Below are 17,735 nucleotides of genomic sequence, written 5' to 3'. Positions count from 1 at the left end.
ACCTCCTTCCAGAGACTGGGACTGTACCCCCTGCCAACTCAGGGAAGGGGGAGAACCTGCCCAGAGCAGACGTACCTGGGAGCATTCGGCCATGAAAACAATGGACTTTTCCCCTCCATGGAAACATAATTGCGGCCACCCTTCCCCCAACCAAGAACAGTATATCTGGGGTTCGGTTCGACTGCCTCTCTGAGAGTCTCCCCAAGACGTGTACCAGCGAGCATCGGCGGCGGGACCCCAAAGGCATCACGTCTTGGTAGCTATACCCCATTCCCTGACCTTCTTTCCTTCCTTTTTCCTTATCCTATCCTTCTCTTCCCCGGATCCTCTAACCAATGCATATTTAGCTGTGGTTATTATCAATAAATTCCATCTTGTTGATTTGCTACTGCAAACCGCTGTGCCTTTGTTGGTTATTTTTGCACCCAAAAATCATTCGTCACCCGTTCATGTCGGGCGGACCTTCACATAATTGGCGTCACGGACAAGGATTCCAGTAGCCAGTGAGATTTTGGAGGTTTTGTGTAGTCTGTAACCTCTTGCAGACTGCATACACCACAGCCAAATCTCACGCTCGATTGAGCACACAGGCTCCGGAATTGACACAAAAGGTTTTTCGGTGCAAAACAGGGGAAACTGTTACTGTCACTTTTGTTACTGATCTTACTGGCACGGACACTGACACTGATACTTCTCCTGATCCTGATATTGATGCTGTTACTGATATTGATATTGATACTGTTGTTGTTGTTGTATTTGAGTTGAATCTGAACCTGTTGTTGTTGTATTTGAGTTGAATTTGAACCTGTTACTGTTGTATTTGCGTTGAATTTGAACCTGTTACTGTTTTTTACTGCTGTATTTTTTTTTTTTTTTGTGTACCCGGACTGTCTAAAAGGGAAGGGGCAGACTTGAAGTAATTAAGCAGTGCCTTTTAGACAGATATTGTCCCTTCACCTACACAGGGAGCGAGGGGCGGCCCAGCGAAGGCTGAGTGGCTTTTTCCCTGTTCTAGGTTTCTGGTCCCCTCACAAAGAAAATATTTGTGTGTGTGTGTGAGTGTATCTAGACTGTCTGGAAAGGAAGGGACAATCTGAAGCAATTAAAACAGTGCCTTCCAGACAGATTTGGTTTCTTCAGCTATCTAGGGAGACGGAGTAGAACAAAAAGTCTGTATAACTTGAGTTAGCAAATTAGCTCCCTGGTATAGTCCTAGTCCCTTCACACAAAATGAGTGAAAATCTTGATCCTAAAGCAAAAGCTGATTTTTACACTTTGCTTGCTAAACACAATGCCAAACCGTCATCTGGCGGAGAAAATTGGGCAGAGAACAATTGGTTCAATTTGGAAAACATCATTGATAGAATATGTTCTCTGCAACATGAATCAAAATTCAAAATGGGTAAAAATAAAAGCATTCTTTGCTCAGTCCTTGGAGCATGTCTTACTGCAGCCATAGAAAACCGCTGTAAACGGAGAACTGAGGAAATGGTAATTATCGATTCCCTTCAAAATTTGGTTGAAATTTTGCAAAAACAGTTAAATGAGGACAGAAATGAAATTTACAAGCTGCAAGCTGCCCTTAGGGAAGAACACACCAAAACCATACACAAAATCAACTCCTCTACAGAGGAGGAAGGAAAGGTAACACCTTCCATTAAAAAGATTTATCCTTACAAAGAAATTGAGGCAGCAAAACAAAACTATTCTTACAAAGAATCTGAAACGGTTAAAAATTGTGGGGAAAATTGTTGTCCTCATTTGAGACCTTTTATTAAAACTGAATATAATTACATTAATGATGAAGACATGGATCCCCACATAACAATCAAACAAACACCATTCAGCGCTACTGAATTAGCTAAACTAAAAAAGGAATTCGGTCGCCTCCCCCACGAATCAGAAACGGAATATGTGTTCCGTGTGTCCCTCACTGGCGGAGACCAGATTAAGTTAACTGAACAAGAAGCCAGTGGATACTGGGGATGTGGTGTTTTCCTAACAACAGGAGATAAGCGTGATGCCTGGTCTCTAACACAACGTGCAGCCTATTGGGCCGGGGGAATAAATCCCCTGGAAAGGGGTGATCCCTTAGCAATTGCCACTACCCCTGATCAAATCCTAGAAAGTGTACAAAAAGCTGCATGTTTGCAAATGATTCATGAGAAAAAATTAATTCCTTGTTTTGAATCCCCAATGCAATTGCCTGTGAAGCCTGAAATTATGACCCCTTTAATTAGTGGGCTTCCAGAAACATTGAAATCAACAGCAATCACTATTCAAAAAACAGTTATGGCTCTAAGCCCAATAGATAGACTAGAAAGATTTCTTAACAACTCCACTGATCAGTCTGAGTCCACTGACACTGCACCTTCACCCTATACACCAACACAGACACCCACAACACCATCTGACACATCTAGCAGCAGCCGCAAAATTTGGATATGGAGTGAGGTAGCAGTTGATTTAATAAACTATTGCAGACAGTATGGGCCTGTAAAAACCCTGGAAGAAAAATCAGAAAAAGCAAAAGGTGTCCGGTTTATGGGAACCCCTAACACTGAAAACACAGAACCAGGGAAACAGATTTCCAACAGACAACGCTGGAGGATGCTGGGAATAAAGAAAGGGGTTCCCCGGGACATAATGGATGGTCTACCACTTGAAAAATTGCAGAAAATAATAACTAACTGGAATTTTAGAAAAACAAATACCCAGCCCAGTGCCCCGATCCCCCTCCCTCACCAGAAACTAACAAATACTCCTACCAATACACAGTTCAGTACACACAATACATCACAGTCTTTCACACAGAACACAGGCAATGAGCCAAAGTTAACCCTTCCCCAGTTTCTCCCTCGTAACCTGGGCAGTGAGGCTGCGTCTCAGCCCCTCCCACAGAACACAGCCAATGACCCAAAATTAACTCTTTCTCAGTTTCTTTCACAGAACTTGGACAGTGAAACCCTGGCTGCGTGTCTCCTGAAAAGCACCAGCAGTAAGCCAGAAGTAACTCTTTTGCAACTTCTTTCACAGAGCCTAAGCAACATAACTGCCCACCCGCCCGTACCCCAAAACACAAACAGTGAATCTTCACCAACAGAGCTTTCGGGAAACTAGTATCTCCACCGCTTACAGGTGAGTGAAGGGGTGGAGGTTGGGTTTACTTACGAATGCTCACAAAAAATAAATCAGGAGACATGTTAATTACAGCAATTACGGGCCCCAAAAAAGTTCTAGTAACCTACATTGTTGATACAGGAGCCCAGATTTCTGCACTAACACACAGAGATGCCCAGAAGCGTGGAGTTGTTCCAACAAAAAGGCAATGCTGCGTTCTTAATGCTTTAGGAACCATAGAACCCATGAATATTGCTTTAGTCAAAATAACACTCCCTGGAGAAGAAAATCAATTGGTTGTCAAAATGGTAATTGGGGACATACCGAATAATCTGCTAGGGATAGATGTCCTCTCAGAAAGGCAGTGGGAAGACACTGAGGGTTTTCTGTGGTCTTTTGGCACTCCGCCACTTAACATTAGACTGCTTCAGACCGCACCCGCACTGCCTTACAGTAAAACAATCAATGTGAAACAGTATCCCTTGCCTTCTGGAGCTAGAGAAGGCATCAAACCAGTTATTCAGGAATTGCGTGATCAAGGAATAATTATTAACACACACTCCCCATACAATTCACCCGTGCGGCCAGTCCGAAAGCCTAACGGGAAGTGGAGGCTTACAGTTGATTACCGTAGGCTGAATGCCAACACTGACCCTCTAACTGCAGCAGTGCCAAATTTAGCTGAACTAATAACATCAATACAAGAAAAAGCTCACACAATCATGGCAACCATAGATGTCAAAGACATGTTCTTCATGATACCTATACAGCCAGAGGACATGGATCGCTTTGCATTCACATGGGAGGGACAACAGTACACATTCACCAGACTCCCTCAGGGATACAAACACTCTCCAACACTAGCACACCATGCTCTAGCTAAAGAATTAGAAAAAATACCTAAACCTGACACTGTAGCTGTGTACCAATACATTGATGACATTTTGGTAGGAGGAGAGGAAATTAAGGAGGTGGGGGATCTCCAGCAGAATATAATCTCTCATCTGGAAAGCCTTGATTTAAAGATTCCCTCAGAGAAAATTCAAAAGCCTTCTCAGGAAGTAAAATTCCTGGGAATTTGGTGGGGATCTGGCAGCACATGCATCCCACCTGACACTTTAACTTCTCTAGAGCAGATGAAAATGCCTGAAAACAAAAAAGACCTCCAGCAAGCCTTAGGACTGTTGGTATTCTGGAGGAAACACATCCCAGATTTCTCAATCATTGCTAGGCCCCTTTACAATTTACTGAGAAAAGGAATCAAATGGGATTGGACTCCTTCTCAGGAGGAAGCACTCCAATTACTGATTTTTGAAGCCACTGCACATCAGGCATTGGGGCCCATTCACCCTAAAGACCCTTTCCAAGTAGAATGGGGATTTGCCTCCTCAGGACTATCAGTACACATCTGGCAGCGAAGTCCTGAGGGTCCAACAAGGCCTGTCACCTTCTTTTCCCATGGTTTTAAAGATGCTGAAAAAAGATACACTACCTGGGAAAAAGGATTGTTTGTGGTTAGCTTAGCTCTCATTGAAGTAGAGAAGATCACACGGCAGCAAGCTATCATCTTGAGAGGTCCCTTCAAGGTAATTAAAGCTGTCACGAATGGGACCCCTCCACCTGACGGCATAGCCCAAAAGTCATCAGTCAGGAAATGGTATGCTCAAATAGAGTATTACTGCAATAGCTTTTCTGTCACAGAAGGTGCTGCAAAATTCCTGGCAATACAAGACACTGAGAGCCTAGATAGTAGCCAAGACAAACCTGCTTCTGTAATAAAAGTAGCACCACCATTCTCACCTGAAATAGCAGCAAACTGTTGGTTTACAGATGCTTCCTCAAAGAGGGAAGGAAAAATTTGGAAATATAAGGCAGCTGCCTTACATATTTCATCTGGTGAAAAGATTATCACAGAAGGGGAGGGCAGCGCTCAGGTAGGAGAACTCATAGCCCTCTGGAGTGTTTTCCAGCGTGAGGCACAAAACACTTCTCCTGTTTACATCTATACTGATTCATATGCGGTATACAAAGGCTGCACTGAGTGGCTCCCTTTCTGGCAACAGAATGGCTGGGAAGTTAACAGAATCCCAGTGTGGCAGAAAGATAAATGCAAAGAAATCCTAGAAATCGCAAGTAAAGGAAACTTTCTGGTTGGCTGGGTAGCTTCTCATCAAACTGATGGGAATCAAGCAGGTGAATGGAACAACAGAGTTGATGAACTAGCAAGGCTTAGCCCCCTGAAAAAAGAAACTATTTCAGAGGATTGGAATCAACTGTTAGAATGGTTACATGTAAAAAGGCAGCACACAGGTGCCAAAGATCTGTATCAGGAAGCACACGCCCGCGGCTGGCCAGTCACCAGGGAAATGTGTAAAACATGCATATCGGCCTGCGAACAGTGCCACAAGCGACTGGAAAGGCATCCTTTAGAGGATGATCCTCTGCATTTGAGGAAAGGTAAAGGCTTGTGGGAAGCATGGCAGGTAGATTATATTGGTCCTTTTAAGAAGTCAGGAGGTAAACATTTTGTGTTGGTGGGAGTAGAAATTGTATCTGGATTGGTACAAGCTGATGCTTTTAAAAGGGCCACAGGTGACAACACAGTCAAAGCTTTGCAGGGGTGGTTTGGAACTTTTCCAACACCACAAGAAATTCAGTCTGACAACGGGTCTCACTTTACTGCCAAGGTGGTTCAGGATTGGGCCAGAGCCGAAGGCATAAAGTGGACTTTTCTTACTCCTTACTACCCTCAGGCTAATGGGATAGTGGAAAGGACAAATGGCTTTTTAAAGCGGTTCCTTAAGCCCCAGAAAGCAAGCTGGGACTGTCGGCTGTGGGAAGCTGTTAAAGGGGTAAATAGCAGGTGGGGAGTGAATGGCTGCCCCAAAGTTACTGCTTTTTACCCCACACCTCCAAGCATCATCCCTTCACTGGAAGGTCCCAAAGATGCAAACAATCCATCACATTACCCTGGACAACCTGTCTTAGTGGACCTCCCCACGGTGGGCGAGGTACCACTTGTGCTGAAAACCCCTCTGAATAAATATGCATGAGTAGCCTCTGACGCTCTTGGAAAAGAGCACCGCATACACACACGCTGGATAATCCCCTCATTCTAAACTCCTTTCTGCCTCTCAGTGGCAGGATTTTTTGTTGTTCTTGCTTTTACAGGTGAACTCCGAGGGACGTGAGAATCATCTGAAAACATGATAACCTTGCTAATACTTTTCTGCATTTTACCACAATTTCATGGACAACCCCCTGGTGAGCAGCTGTGGCCTGAAGCCATCGTTCAGCACACCAGTGCCCTTGGAACCTATCCCAAGGGTCATTACCCGAGCCTGGCAATCCTAGTGCAGCATGGCTCCAAGGTGTACCGCCCGAATGAGTGGAGGTGGGATCAGAATGAATTGATGAGAACCCTGACGGGAACGGTTGGTGAGTCAATTGTGGTAACATGCAGAAAGGTGGAAGGAACCCTCCATGAAAAAGCCACCTGCATCATAATTACTGGAAATTTTATGGAAGCAGGTGGAAGGAATCATCTGGACATCCCCTCAGCAACATTGTGTCCCACAAAGAAATGGGGGTGTTCCAAAATAGAAAGTGCCCTTACTCTGTGTTGCCGCCAGGAACATGCTGGTAGTTATGTTTCTAGTACCAAAACCACCAATGTTGCAATTACAAAAGATTGTAATGATGAATCACTTGATTGCTGGTACAGTTTTGTTTTGTTCAAACCCACTTATGTGACATGTCGTTGGGAGAATGACACAGCTAGTCCGTTAGAACTAAGAGGCTTGGTTTACACATTTAAGATAAACACTGTACCAAAACCCACACCGAGTACACCCTCTCAGACCCAAAGTGTGAGCCTTTTTTCTAACTTCACACCCGAATTGGCAGAGGCAGCAGGGAACTCCTTCGAGTGGCCCTGGTCTCAAGCCTTCCTGCAATCCACCGGATTTATGGGGGATGTCACGGGTCTGAACTTGCTAACGGTAGTTATGCATGAGGATAAGTTGTACACCAGACAAGAATGGGAAAGACGCAAAACCTGGCAGCTTCAAGGAATAGTAGGTGAACTAATTAGTGTTGGATGTCGAATGGTTAATGGGTCTAATTACAGCAAAGCAATGTCAATCAGTGCTTCCACAGATCGGGAAAACGAACAGAAGCCAATCTGTACGCACCCAAGCGTACGGGATTGCTGGTACAGCTTTACATTAACTGACACTACAGAGGTAATTTGTTCTTGGGCCAAGGACACTCAAGGCCTTTCTTTTAAATTTGTAATAAATGTTGAAACCACTGTTACCACTTCACCCGTAGCACCGGTCATGCTCATCCCGATAATTTTCGAGATCGGACATTATGTGATCAGGAAAACTGGCCAACAACAGATATTGTTCAATCCGGCATGGTCTCTCAAACAGGTAAAATTGCTAATGCAGAGCAATGTCTCAGATATTGAGCCAGCCTGTTCTCCGTTCCTACAAACTTCTTTTGAAGGTTGGACCATTTGGCTTCGGAAACGAAGCTCTTTTAAAACTAGAACACCAAGGGTTGTGACCGGTGTTGTGGGTACAGGATTGGGAATTCTGAATAGCATTGATTCTGAAGTACTAATGAACAAATTGGCTGCTACAACTAGAGACCTGACTAGATTGCAGCAACCACTGAGATCATCTCTATCAGCCTTAGGGACGCATCAATGGTTGCTGTCAAACATTTTGCCAAATTGGGAAAGAGTGAACGTGAATGATCACAAATTGATAATTGATGCACTAAGTGCCACACAAGACAATGTTTCCTTAGCCCTCAGCTGTATCCAGGCACAACTGTGGATGCAGTCAGTCTCTGCTGCAATTATAAGAGAGGGCGAAGAAGGCACCTTCCCCACAGAAATTCGGAAAATAATCTGGGACAGTGCCACTGAATTTGAAAGAGAATTCCAATCCTGGTGGAACCTGGTGAACTTTACCTATGACCCCATTTCAAACAGCCACTGCTTTTGTCTTAACCATACACAATGCCTCTGTACATTTGGTCTTCCCAGTTATTGCATTAGGATTAAACCATGACGGAGCTGTCCTCTATCCTACTGAATATAGGGGATGGGCCCGTCAGGTTGATGACAAATGGCAAACTGTTAATCTGGAAACTTGTATTGTCCGAGAACAGCAAGGGTTCATCTGTGAAAGCAATGAAATTGTAGCTCAGGATATCTGTTTGGACACAGAGCAAAACATCTGTCATTTTGAGATTCGTCCACATGAGGATACCCAAACAGTTCTTATATACATAGGCAATGGCTGTGCATGCTTTAGAACGACATGTGATTCTGTTTTTGTAGAAGATGTTGTGGTAGATACAAAGAATCATTCAAACTTTTGTGCTTGTAACTTTACTAAGATAGTAGGATGTGATTTCTGTTATGAAAAAAAAATCGGTTAATATTTTTTTTGTGAGAAAGAGTTACAGAGACGCAGCCAGATCGGTCTCTGCCAGGATTCTTAGTGCTTTGTTATTGTAATACCGGGTCGTTAAGGCTTAGCTCTTCTTTTGTATTAGTAAAAAGCCTGGCTGGGTGTGGTAGATTGCCCTTCCCCGAGGCAGTGTGCTCTTCCAGCATAGGGAAGACACCTGAGAGGGTGGGGGGGGGGGGTTATGCAAAGTGACTCCAAAGTCCAGAATGCTTTGTGGGACCCCGACTCCAGAGGCACAGAAAAAACCCCAAAAACAACGAGCCAAATAAGAGTTGAGAGACTAAAGTGATGTCTGGACGTGAGGAGCCGAGTGCTGAGCCTGCAGAGATGCTGAACACCTTCGGAGCCCCTCTCGCCCTGAGCAGGGAGTGGTCCCAAAGCTGGGACCAGACGAGACCGAGCCAGGGAAAGTAACATCTCACGGGGACATCACGCCTTAAGGCTCCCACGAGGACTGAATCCCCCGGCTCTGCCCCTAGTGGACGGAGCTGCGCATATCCTCCTCCTCTGAGTCGCCCTGGGAGACGCGACGGGGACTGCAGCCCTGCCGAGCCGCCCAATCCTGAGCTGATCACTTTAATAAAGGCATTATAAAGGAGAAGAAGTCTCCTGGCCCTGTTTATTTCAATTTCTCTTACGAAGCTCCAGTTACTTCTCACTACCTATTGCATTCCAACTACATACTGGTCCAGAACCTGATGCCCACTCCTATCGGAATGAACCTCACCCTCGTGAGACAACTGTTGCTCCATCAGGACCTGGTTGACATCTTCGAGAAAATCAAGGAGAACGGACAGAAGACTCTGGTGACTTTTCATCACATCATGAGACAAATACACCGGGTTATGGAGAGGGTAAAGCAGGATGCTGAGCCTAGGTGGTGGGATACTCTCTTTGGGTGGTCACCTACTGCCACAGGTGTCCTGAACAGTGTGTGCCATCCAATTGTTGTTCTTTTGATCCTAGTTATGCTTGGCTTTATCTTGTCAGCAGCCCTATTCATTCTGAATTGGAACATGATGAAAAAGCTTAAGAGACTGTCAACTGTAGTCAATGAACACCGCTTAGCTGATGTACTCTATACAATAGATGTCCCCAAAACACTTGATACGAAACAATTATGAATCAAGCATATGTGCTTTAGAACGACTTTTTAATTATCAAGTATGATTTATAGAGTTACTTTAATTTTTTGAAAATAATTTTAAAAGACAATGATTATACTATGATTTGTTTGTTGCATTAATTATTTGTGATTTGTTTTAATAATTTTGAAATTGTTAAACAAATGATATTGCTTTAATTTATTAATATTTTTTGAAATTGTTAAAATTAATCATTTTTTGAAATTGTTATTAAAAAAAACCACGTGTGAAATTGTTATGATGATCAATGTATTAATCATGTTTATGTTTATTGGTTCTCTTTTTCCCTCTCTCTTTCTTTTCCTTCTCTTCCCCTTTTATCCCCTCTCTCCTGTCATCCCTACTTTTCCAGGGTTATGCTACCGACGTGCAACGAGTTTTGAAGATACTCTAGAGCTCTGCTGATGAAGATTCCTCAAGACAATCGTGAGTCACGGGGTCGTGTGGAAGTCCATCCGGAAATCCTTCAGTTTTTGCCTCACAATTGTCATGAGAAAAGGACCACCGAAGGGTTAAAAACTGTTGAGCCAGTTGGGAAAGAAAGTCTCATGCGTATTTAGTGCGTTTACAGATGGTGTCTGCAGAACATGCCATGCTGTACTCGAAGGGGCATGCTGCCCTGTTCTGAACAATGGAACTGGACTTTCTTCCAAACTTCAGGTCTGGCTGGACTGAGCTCTGGGGTGGCTCCCCCCCCCGCTCCAAGAGAAGACTCCTCTTGCCTGACTTCAACCACCGTGACAGACCAACTGAGATGCGAATCCCCTCATCAAAGAACCAAGAACCCCTCTGGCACCCTATTGGCACCCCCATGGCACCCCCCTGGCCACCTCCTTCCAGAGACTGGGACTGTACCCCCTGCCAACTCAGGGAAGGGGGAGAACCTGCCCAGAGCAGACGTACCTGGGAGCATTTGGCCATGAAAACAATGGACTTTTCCCCTCCATGGAAACATAATTGCGGCCACCCTTCCCCCAACCAAGAACAGTATATCTGGGGTTCAGTTCGACTGCCTCTCTGAGAGTCTCCCCAAGACGTGTACCAGCGAGCATCGGCGGCGGGACCCCGAAGGCATCACGTCTTGGTAGCTATACCCCATTCCCTAACCTTCTTTCCTTCCTTTTTCCTTATCCTATCCTCCTCTTCCCCGGATCCTCTAGCCAAACGCATATCTAGCTGTAGTTATTATCAATAAATTGCATCTTGTTGATTTGCTACTGCAAAACCCCTGTGCCTTTGTTGGTTATTTTTGCACCCAAAAATCATTCGTCACCCGTTCATGTCGGGCGGACCTTCACAGGTCCCAAGGAAAAAGTGGTGGAGGCAGCCATGTTTTGGCACTTTTGCGCTCCCCTTGAAATGCCTTTTGCAACTTCAGTGTGCCTGGAGCTCAGGGTGTCCAGGTCTAAAAAACCCTAACCCTAGGCAAAGGCCTACCCCTAAACTGAAGCAGGTAAATCAGCCTAAAGTTTGGGATGGGGATGGTCCCAAGGAAAATACTGTGGAGGCAGCCATGTTGTGGCACATTTGCATTCCCCATGGAAAGCCTCTCGCAGCTGCACTGTGCCTGGAGCTCAGGGCGCCAGGGTTTAAGAAACCCTTACCCTAGGCGTAACCCTAACCCTCACCCTAGGAAGGTAAATCAGACTAGGTTTTGTGATGGTTCCAAGGAAAAATCTGTGAAAGCAGCCATGTTGTGGAACTTTGTCCTCCCCTTGGGATTCCTTTCGCAGCTGCAGTGTGCCTGGAGCACAGGGCTTCCTGGTTTAAAAAGCCTTTCTCTACGCACAACCTTAAACCTAGACAGGTAAATCAGCATTGTGTTAGGCATGGTCTGAAGGAAAAAAACTGTAGCGGTAGCCATGTTGAGGCACTTTTGGGCTACCCCTTGGATGCCTGTTGCAGCTGCACTGTTCCTTGAGCTCAGGGCTTCCTGGTTTTAAAAACCCTAACCCTAGCCCTAACTGCAGGCAGGTAAATCAGCCTAGGTTTAGGGATGGTCACAAGGAAAAAGCGGTGGAGCCAAGCATGTTGTGGCACTTTTGCACTCGACTTGGGATGCCTTTCACAGCTGGAGTGTGCCTGGAGCTCAGGGCTTCCTGCTTTAAAAAAGCCTTGCTCTAGGCTTAACCCTAACTGGAGGCAGGTATATCAGCCAAGGGTTAGGGATGGCACAAAGGAAAAAACGCTGGAGGCTGCCATGTTGTGGCACTTCGGCGCTCCCCTTGGGATGCCTTTCGCAGCTGGACTGTGCGTGGAGTTCAGGGCTTCCTTGTTTAAAGAATCTCAACCCTCTGCCTAGCCCTACTCCTAAACTGAGGCGGGTAAATCAGCCTAAGGGTAGGAATGGCGCCAAGGAAAAATCGGTGGCGGCAGCCATGTTGTGCCACTTTTGCACTCCCTTTGAGATGCTTTTCACAGCTGCAGTGTGCCTAGAGCTCAGAGCTATCTGGTTAAAACAACCCTAACTCTGGCCCTAACTGGAGGCAGGAGAATTAGCCTCGGTTTAGGGATGTTGCACGGAAAAAGCGGTGGAGACTGGAATGTTGTGGCACTTCTGCACTCCCCTTGTGATGACTTTTACAGCTGCAGTGTACACGGGGCTCACAGCTTCCTGGTTTAGAAAACCCTGAACCTAGGCGTAACCCTAACTGTAACACAAGGCAGGTAGAACAGCCTGGGGTCAGGCATGGTCCCAAGGAAAAAGTGGTGGAGAAAGCCATGTTGTGGCACTTTTGCATTCAACTTGGGATGCCTTTTGCAGCTGCAGTGTGCCTGGATCTCCAGGCTTCCTGTTTTAAAAAACCCTGACCCTGGCTGTAACTAGAGGCATGTGAATCAGCCTAAGGTTCGGGATGGTCCCAAGGAAAAAGCGGTGGAGACAGCCATGTTGTGGCACCTTTGTGGTCCTCTTGGGATGCCTTTTGTAGGTGCAGTGTGCCTGGAACTCAGGGCTTCCTGGTTTAAAAAACCCTGACCCTAACCCTAACCCTAACCCTAGGCAGGTAAATCAGCCTAGAGTTAGAAATGGTTCCATGGAAAAAGCGCTGGAGGAAGCCATGTTGTGGCACTTTGCACTCCCCTTGGGATTGCTTTTGCAGCTCAAGTGTGCCTGGAGCACAGGGCGTCCAGGTTTTAAAAACCCTGAATCTAGGCAAAGGCCTGCCACTAAACTGAGGCAGGTAAATCAGCCTAGGGTTAGGGATGGTGCAGAGGAAAATACTGTGGAGGCAGCCAAGTTGCGGCAGTTTTGCATTCTCATTGAGATGCTTTTCGTAGCTGCAGTGTGACTGGGTCTTAGGGCTTCCTGGTTTAAAGGACCTCAACCCTTGGCCTAGCCCTACTCCTAAACTGAGACGGATAAATCAGCCTAAGGTTAGGGATGGTCCCAGGGAAAAAGCGGTAGAGGCAGCCATGTTGTGCCACTTTTGCACTCCCCTTGAGATGTTTTTCACTACTGAAAGATGTCTGGAGCTCAGAGCTTCCTGGTTTAAAAAACCCTAACTCAAGGCAGGTAAATCAGCCTAGAGTTCGGGAAGATCCCGAAGAAAAAGCTGTGTAGGCAGCTATGTTGTGGAACTTTTGCGCTCCCCTAGTAATGCGTTTCGTAGCTGCAGTGTACATGGGGCTCAGAGCTTGTATGTTTAAAAAGCCTTAACCCTAGCCCTAACGAACGCAGGTAAATGAAATTAGTTTTAGAGATGGTCACAAGGAAAAAACGGTGGAGGCAGCCATGTTGTGGCACTTTTTTTCTCCCCTTGGGACGTCTTTCGTGGCTGCAGTGTGCCTGGATCTCAGGGCTTCCTGGTTTAAAAAAACTAACCCTAACCCTAACCCTTGGCAGGTAAATCAGACTAGAATTAGGGATGGTCCCAAGGAAGAAGCTGTGAAAGCAGCTATGTTGTGGCAGTTTTGCGCTCCCTTGGGATGCGTTTCCCAGCTGCAGTGTGCCTGGATCTATGGGCTTCCTACTTTAAAAAACCCTGGCCCTAGCCCTAACTGAAGGCAGGTAAATCAGCCGATTCCTAAAGATGGTCCCAAGGAAAAAGCGATGGAGGCAGGCATGTTGATGCACTTTAGCGCTCCCCATTGGAATGCCTTTCACAGCGGAAGTGTGCCGGGAGCTCAGGGTTTCCTGGTTTAAATATCCCTGACGCTAGGCCTAACCCTAACCCTAGGCAGGTAAATCAGCTTAGGGTTAGGGATGGTGCCAAGGAAAAAGCGGTGGAGGCAGGAATGTTGTGGAACTTTTGCTTTCCCGTTGGGATGCCTTTCACAACTGCAGTGTGCCTGGAGCTCAGGGCTGCCTGGTTTAAAAAACCCTAGCCCTTACTGGCGGCATGTAATTTAGCCTAGGGTTAGGGATGGTCCCAAGGAAAAAACGGTGAAGGCCGGAATGTTGTGGCTGTTCTGCACTCCCTTTGGGATTCCTTTCTCAGCTACAGTGTGCCTCGAGCTCAGGGCTTCCTAGTTTAAAAAACCCTAACCATAGGCGTAACTGTAAACCTAACCCTAGGAAGATAAATCAGCCTATGGCTCAGGATGGTCCCAAGGAAAAAGCTGCGAAAGCAACAATGTTGTGGCACTTTTGCCCCCCCTTTGGGGTGCCTTACGCAGCAGCTGTGGCCCTGGAGCTCAGGGCTTCTTGCTTTAAAATCCCTAACCCTTGGGGGAACCGCAACCCTGACCCTCGGCAGGCAATCAACCTATTGTTGAGGAGGGTCCCAAGGAAAAGGCGGTGGAGGAATCCCTGGTGGGGCACTTTTACACTCCCCTTGGGATGCCTTTGGCAGCGGCAGTGTGCCGGGAACTCCGGGCTTCCTAGTTTATAAAAGCCTAGCCCAAGATCTAACCCTCACCCTGGGCAGGTAAATCAGTCTGGGTTTAGGGATGGTGCCATGGAAAAAGCGGTGGAGGCAGGCATATTGTGGAACTTTTGCGCTCCCCTTGGGCTGCCTTTCGCAGCTGCAGTGTGCCTGGAGCTCAGGGCTTCCTGGTTTAAAAAACCCTGACCATAGGCCTAACCCTAGGTAGGTAAATCAACTTAGGATAAGGGATGGTGCCAAGGACAAAGCGGTGGAGGCAGGCATGTTTTGGCACTTTTGCACCCCTTTTGGGATGCTTTTCGCTGCTGAAGTGTGCCTGGTGCTCAGGGCATCTTGGTTTAAAAGACATTAACCCTAGGCGTAACTCGAACCCTAACCCTAGGCCGGTAAATCAGCCTAGGGTTCCGCATGGTCTCAAGAAAAAAGCTGTGGAGGCAGGCATGTTGTGGAGCTTTTGTGATTTCTTTGGGATGCCTTTCTCATCTGCAGTGTGCCTGGAGCTCAGGCCTTCCTGCTTTAAAAAACCTTAACCCCAACCTGACTGGAGGCATGTAAAAAAGTAGAGGTTTAGGCATGGTCCCAAGGAAATATCAGTGAAGGCAGACATGTTTTGGCACTTGTGCACTCCCCTTTGGATGTCTTTTGCAGCTGCAGTGTGCCGGGAACTCGGGGCTTCCTGCTTTAGAAAACCAGCATCCTAGGCTTAACTGGCAGCATGAAATTTACCCTAGGGTTAGAAATGGTCCCATGGAAAAAGCGGTGGAGGCAGGAATGTTGTGGCACTTTTGAGCTCCTCTTGGGATGCCTTTCGCAGCTGCAGTGTGCCTGGAGCTCAGGGCTTCCTGGTTTAAAAAACCTTAATCCCAGGCGTAACCCTAATCCTAACCATAGGCAGGCAAATCAGCTTGGGTTCAGGATGGTCCCAAGGAAAAAGCAGTGGAGGCAGGCATGTTGCAGCACTTTTGTGGTCTTTCCTGGTTTAAAAAACTTTCCTGGTTTAAAAAACCTGTTCTGGGGTGACGGTATGATTCTTGTATTGTTTTGCGGAGAAAAGAAGAAACCTCACAACTTGTAAAAGTTGTAAAGCCCGGTATGTTTTATTACGACGCGCGCCGGACGTAAGACTCTCCAAAAGGGCATGCGTGCCCCTGGAGACTCTGAGTCTCCTTTTTATCTCCTCTTCCAAATGCATATGCATACAGTTTTAAATTAAGTTCATACATATTCATTCTACATGACATTTAGCACTAATTCTTCTTTATCGAAGGAATTCTTAAGTCGGGGGCAGATTGACTTCTTGGTTTTTCTGTTTTTCTTTCTCTGTCTCCTTGCTGTCTCTGGAACGCGGCCTCTCCTTCAGCTTTAGCTCCACAGACCCTTCACCTCTCCTAGACACTTTACCTAGTTCAGGATGGATATTCTGTCTCATTCCCCCCTTTCCTAGGAAATAAGTAAATTCTTTTACTTAAGGAAAATTTTTACGACAATAAGTGTCTTTTAGCGCTTTACCATGTACATTTGACAAAGAGGTTAGTACAGCTATTCGTTGTAGCATTCTCTAGTTTCAAATTAACAATGTAATAGATAATCTTAAGCTTATCTTAACTAATATTAGTAAAACTAGAATAGGGTGGCACAACTTATCAAAGGTTCTATTTGCAGTTGGTGATCACCCAAAGATCACATCTCACTAGTGATTATCTGTATTTTATTCTTTGTAGAACTCTGGTTATTTCTTTTGTACTATGTTGGACAGTAATTAAGGTTTTCTTTCTACTTTCTCGGATTTCTTTCAAGACTTCTAATAGGTCTTGGTGCTTAATTAATTGTTTTACTAATGTAAGGTTCACCCCGATAGGGGTAGGTGGTAGTCTGTGATACACTGTGTAATTGGCTGTAATCAGCTGGTGGGATGTTACTGGTACTAAATACGAAAAATCACACCCAATAATCTTAACAAAATTACAAATACAGAGATTAGAATGGTTTCTACTAAACAGAATAACATCATTGCTATCAATTTGTACAGCAGCACAAGCAGTTCTCAAACATACACTCTTTTCTAGTATATACGAGCACAGTTTTCTGGTCAGTGACTGGATGAATTTCAAAGTGACAAATACTCTGTTCAGTGTCTAAACACATTTTGGGCATTAGTAGTATTGCTTTCACAAATGAATCTCATTTGTTCTCTAGTAATGCAGGATTCTAAGTTTACTACCTGCCACTTTTCATTTATCTTTTTGTGCCTACACTCTATGTCCTGAAGGATAGAGTGTTGTTTCTTCATGGTTTAATCTTAGGGCAATGATGGGATGGATAACATAAACAGTGGCATTACATATGGTAAGCACAAAGGCAGTGGCTACATTAGAAATAGGATTATAGGTGAAATTTACTATAATCTACTAGGATTAAAACTTCATTTCAAAATCAATTGCATTATCTCATTCAATTTTCTGAATTTCAGCTGGAAAATTACTTACACTTCTTTCTTATATGATCAGAGCTGCTGTTGCTTGTATCCATAACTGTGCTTGTATACAACTGAAAGCTAAAGACACATTATCTTGAACTATACTAAGTGCTTCTACTATCAATTTGTGGTCTTGGTCTCTGGCTTGTTCATACTTCTTTACTTTGGCAGTACTTTTGAAATCTGTCACTGGCTAGTTTCTAATGCCAGTAGAGATTACTATAAAGGCTGCTTCAATTTTGTTAGGCTACTTGCTGCAGCAGCTAGTTTATTCATCAGTATTTCTGAATCAATTCTATTTAAAACTCTTAATCTTGTCTTTAATATGCCAGTTAGATGTTTGTTATGGGGAATAGGAACTGCTTTCTGTTCATGATCATCCCTCCCTGCCAGAGGGATGTGCTGGGCTCTTACTACAAATTCAGACACACTTCACAAGTGTATCTGACAGAGGTTTAGGTCATACTTGAGACAGATGTTTGTTCTGAAATGTAGAGACTTCAGGGAATCTAACTTCTCTCTCTCCTTTCAAAGCACTTGATTTCTCAGATGTGTGGCAAGCAGGAATGTCTCTCTTGGTCACCCACTTTGCCCTTAGCTAAGATCAAGCTGTGGACTGTGTTCAGGGCAGAAGATAATGGAGGGGAAATCTTGAGAGAAGAGCTTAAATTCATTGCCT

The 17,735-nt window shown here is 45.2% G+C and overlaps 1 protein-coding gene across 1 annotated transcript; it reads left to right on the top strand.

Annotated features, from left to right (window-relative positions):
- Positions 1-1,488: 1,488 nt before the first annotated feature.
- Positions 1,489-2,963, top strand: LOC141726802 (uncharacterized). The gene is made up of 3 exons (XM_074531870.1): positions 1,489-2,354; positions 2,424-2,722; positions 2,950-2,963. Exons 1-3 carry the CDS (start codon positions 1,489-1,491, stop codon positions 2,961-2,963), a joined length of 1,179 nt encoding a protein of 392 aa, XP_074387971.1.
- Positions 2,964-17,735: the final 14,772 nt, after the last annotated feature.

This window comes from Zonotrichia albicollis, chromosome W, assembly GCF_047830755.1.
Source record: "Zonotrichia albicollis isolate bZonAlb1 chromosome W, bZonAlb1.hap1, whole genome shotgun sequence".
NCBI lineage: Eukaryota > Metazoa > Chordata > Aves > Passeriformes > Passerellidae > Zonotrichia > Zonotrichia albicollis.
Note: the sequence above shows the minus strand (reverse complement) of the source record. Positions and strands in the feature narration are given on the sequence as shown.